Source organism: Lactuca saligna, chromosome 5, assembly GCF_052625555.1.
Source record: "Lactuca saligna cultivar CGN05327 chromosome 5, ASM5262555v1, whole genome shotgun sequence".
Taxonomy (NCBI): Eukaryota; Viridiplantae; Streptophyta; class Magnoliopsida; order Asterales; family Asteraceae; genus Lactuca; species Lactuca saligna.
The window spans coordinates 55,746,817-55,749,909 of NC_136421.1; the positions used below are offsets into that span (position 1 = coordinate 55,746,817).

The 3,093-nt window shown below is 42.0% G+C and overlaps 1 protein-coding gene across 1 annotated transcript; it reads right to left on the reverse strand.

The window, feature by feature from the left end:
- Positions 1–465: 465 nt before the first annotated feature.
- On the reverse strand, positions 466–2,739 carry LOC145045305 (uncharacterized). The gene is made up of 3 exons (XM_078993640.1): positions 1,907–2,739; positions 1,159–1,522; positions 466–810 (listed from the first exon to the last, which is right to left on the reverse strand). Exons 1-3 carry the CDS (start codon positions 2,737–2,739, stop codon positions 466–468), a joined length of 1,542 nt encoding a protein of 513 aa, XP_078849766.1.
- Between the last annotated feature and the right edge of the window lie 354 nt (positions 2,740–3,093).

Below are 3,093 nucleotides of genomic sequence, written 5' to 3' on the forward strand. Positions count from 1 at the left end.
AGCCTCGAAGGGAGCAACCTTGATGCGTGTTTGATAACTGTTGTTGTAAGAGAATTCGATCAAAGGTAAGTGGTTATCCCATGACTTGCCGAATCGATCACGCAAGCTCGGAGCATATCCTCTAGAGTCTGGATGGTGCACTCACTCTGACCATCCGTCTGTGGGTGGTAGGCAGTGCTCATATCTAGTTGTGTTCCCGTTGCCTTCTGAAGAGATTGCCAGAATCTTGAAGTAAATCTGCTATCTCGATCCGAGATAATAGATACTGGCACTCCATGGAGTCTCTCAACCTCCTTGATGTAAATCAGGTCAGCTTTTCCATCTTGTAGGATTCTTTTATTGGTAGGAAATGAGCGGATTTTGTTAGTCTATCTACAATCACCCATATTGCATCCAATCCGCCAGTTGTCTTGGGTATTTTTTTCACGAAGTCCATAGTAATCCTTTCCCATTTCCACTCAGGTATCATTGGTTGCTGCAATATTCCAAGGGCTTTTGGTATTCCGCTTTCACTTTGGCGCAAGTAAGACACTTGCCCATGAAATTGGCTATCTCTGCCTTTATATTAGGCCACCAATATTGCTGCTTGATATCCAAATACATTTTGTCTGACCCCGGATGAATAGAATATCGTGTCTTGTGGGCTTCATGCATGACTATCTCTCTAAATCCCCCAATTTTGGGAACCCAAATTCTATTCATGAAGTAGTAGGTTTTGTCGTCTTTGACTTCGAGATCCTTCTCCATTCCTCGTAGTGATTCATTAGCGACATTCTCTGGCTTCAATGCATCTGATTGGGCTTCCTTGATCTGTGAGGCTAGATGGGATTGGATGGTGATTGATAGGGTCTTCGCACGACGACTTGAATACTCCTTTTGGCTCAAGGCATCGGCTACCACGTTAGCCTTGCCTGGATGGTATTTGATCTCACACTCATAGTCATTTAACAGTTCAACCCATCTTCGTTGCCTCATGTTTAGTTCCATTTGATTTAGAATGTGCTGGAGGCTCTTGTGGTCTGTAAAGATGGTGCACTTGGTACCATAGAGGTAATGCCTCAAAATTTTTAAGGCGAAGACCACCGCCCCGAGTTCAAGATCATGCGTGGTATAATTTACTTCATGCATTTTCAGTTGTCTGGATGCATAAGCAATTACCTTCCTGCGTTGCATAAGGACACAACCTAAACCTTGATTCGAAGCATCACAGTAAACTATGAAGTCTTCGGTTCCCTCTGGTAAGGATAACACTGGAGCACTACAGAGGGTTTGCTTCAAGATTTGGAAAGCGATCTCTTGCTTCTCCATCCAGTTGAAAGGTATGCCTTTCTGTGTCAATGTGGTGAGGGGTTTGGCTCTCTTAGAAAAGTTATGAATGAATCTTCGGTAATAGCCTGCTAGACCCAAGAACTGACGAATCTCCGTTGGCGTTGTCGGAATCTCCCAGCTTTCAATGGCCTTGACTTTGAAGGGATCTACATGGATTTCATCCTGGCAAACTACATGCCCCAAGAAATTTACACTGCCGAGCAAAAAATCACACTTGGAGAGTTTCGCATATAACTTTTCAGCTCGAAGGGTCTCTAAGATCTGTCGGAGATGTTGACTATGCTCCTCATTGATTCGAGAGTATACGAGAATATCATCGATGAATACGATCACAAATTTGTCAAGAAATGGGCGACATACTCGATTCATGAGGTCCATAAATGCAGCGGGGGCATTTGTCAGACCGAAGGGAATAATAATGATTTCGTAATGATCGTAACGAGTTCGGAAAGTAGTTTTGGGAATGTCCTCATCTTGGACTTTAAGTTGATGATATCCGGATCTCAGATCTATCTGTGAAAAGTAACTAGCTCCTTGAAGCTGGTCAAATAGATCATCGATTCGTGGAAGTGGATACCGATTTTTGATGGCGAGCTTATTAAATTCCCTATAGTCGATGCACATCCTGAAGGATCCCTCTTTCTTTTTAACGAAAAGAACCGTAGCTCCCCACGACGAGAAGCGGGGTCTGATAAATCCTTTATTCAAGAGTTCGCTTAGTTGGCTTGATAATTCTTGCATTTCTGCTGGAGTCAACTTATAGGGTGATTTGGCGATTGGAGTGGCTCCAGGCACTAGGTCGATTCGGAATTCGATTTGTCGTTCTGGGGGTATTCGCGGAAGATCTTCTGGAAACCCATCCGGGAAAACACACGCCACTAGGATGTTGTGAATGCTCGCTTCCTCTTTGGTTTTATCCACCACGTGAGCAAGGAATGCGCAGTTCTTCTTTTGTAGACACTTTTTCGCCTTGATACTCGAGATAAGGCGGAGATTTGCGCTGGTTTTATCTCCATAGATTATTAGGGTTTCGTGGTTAGGAAGATGAAGGCGAATGACCTTCTTGTGACACATAATATCGGTATGATGGGAGCTTAACCAATTCATGCCGATGATCACATCAAAACTCCTAATATTTACAGGCATTAAGTTTATTTGGAAGGCGTGATTGTTTAGAGTTAGTGTACACCCTACATAGATATCCTTTGTTGATTCAGTCTTCCCATTATCCATTTCTACCGTAAAGGCTTCATTAAGCTTTTGGGGTTGTTGTTTTAGTAAGTATTTGAACTTATTACTCACAAAACTTCGCTCTGCTCCGCTATCAAATAAGATGCATGTATACGAATCGTTAAGTAGGAACATACCGGTGACAACGGCTGGGTCCTGAACTGCTTCTCCCTGACCCATTGTCAGCATCCTTCCTGTTGTTCCTGCCCCTTGATTGTTCGTGTTGGGGCAGTTTCGCCTGAAATGCCCAGTTTTCCCACATTCGTAACAAGTATAGTTGTTGAGACCCTATGAGTCACCCCATACAGACTACATAAGAGTGCATATATATATATATATATATATATATATATATATATATATATATATATATATATATATATATAAGTCATATTTTAATTACTCTCATAGTATATTTAATTATTTGTGTTTGGATTCCCTAGAGTTATTGGAGAGTGGGGTAGGCTTTTGGATTTATTTTCCGCTATGATTACTCCCGAACACATGTTGGTCATATTCTGAATAAATATAGTT

What these genes read in the sequence shown, in the direction of transcription:
- LOC145045305 (XM_078993640.1), bottom strand. Translation starts at nt 2,739, where the DNA reads ATGGGTCAGGGAGAAGCAGTTCAGGACCCAGCCGTTGTCACCGGTATG. An exon ending in AAGCTCGCCATCAAAAATCG is followed by an intron (nt 1,523 to 1,906) that starts GTATCCACTTCC and finishes TTTGCTCGGCAG; the next exon opens with TGTAAATTTCTTGGGGCATG. An exon ending in TCCTTATGCAACGCAGGAAG is followed by an intron (nt 811 to 1,158) that starts GTAATTGCTTAT and finishes CTAGCCTCACAG; the next exon opens with ATCAAGGAAGCCCAATCAGA.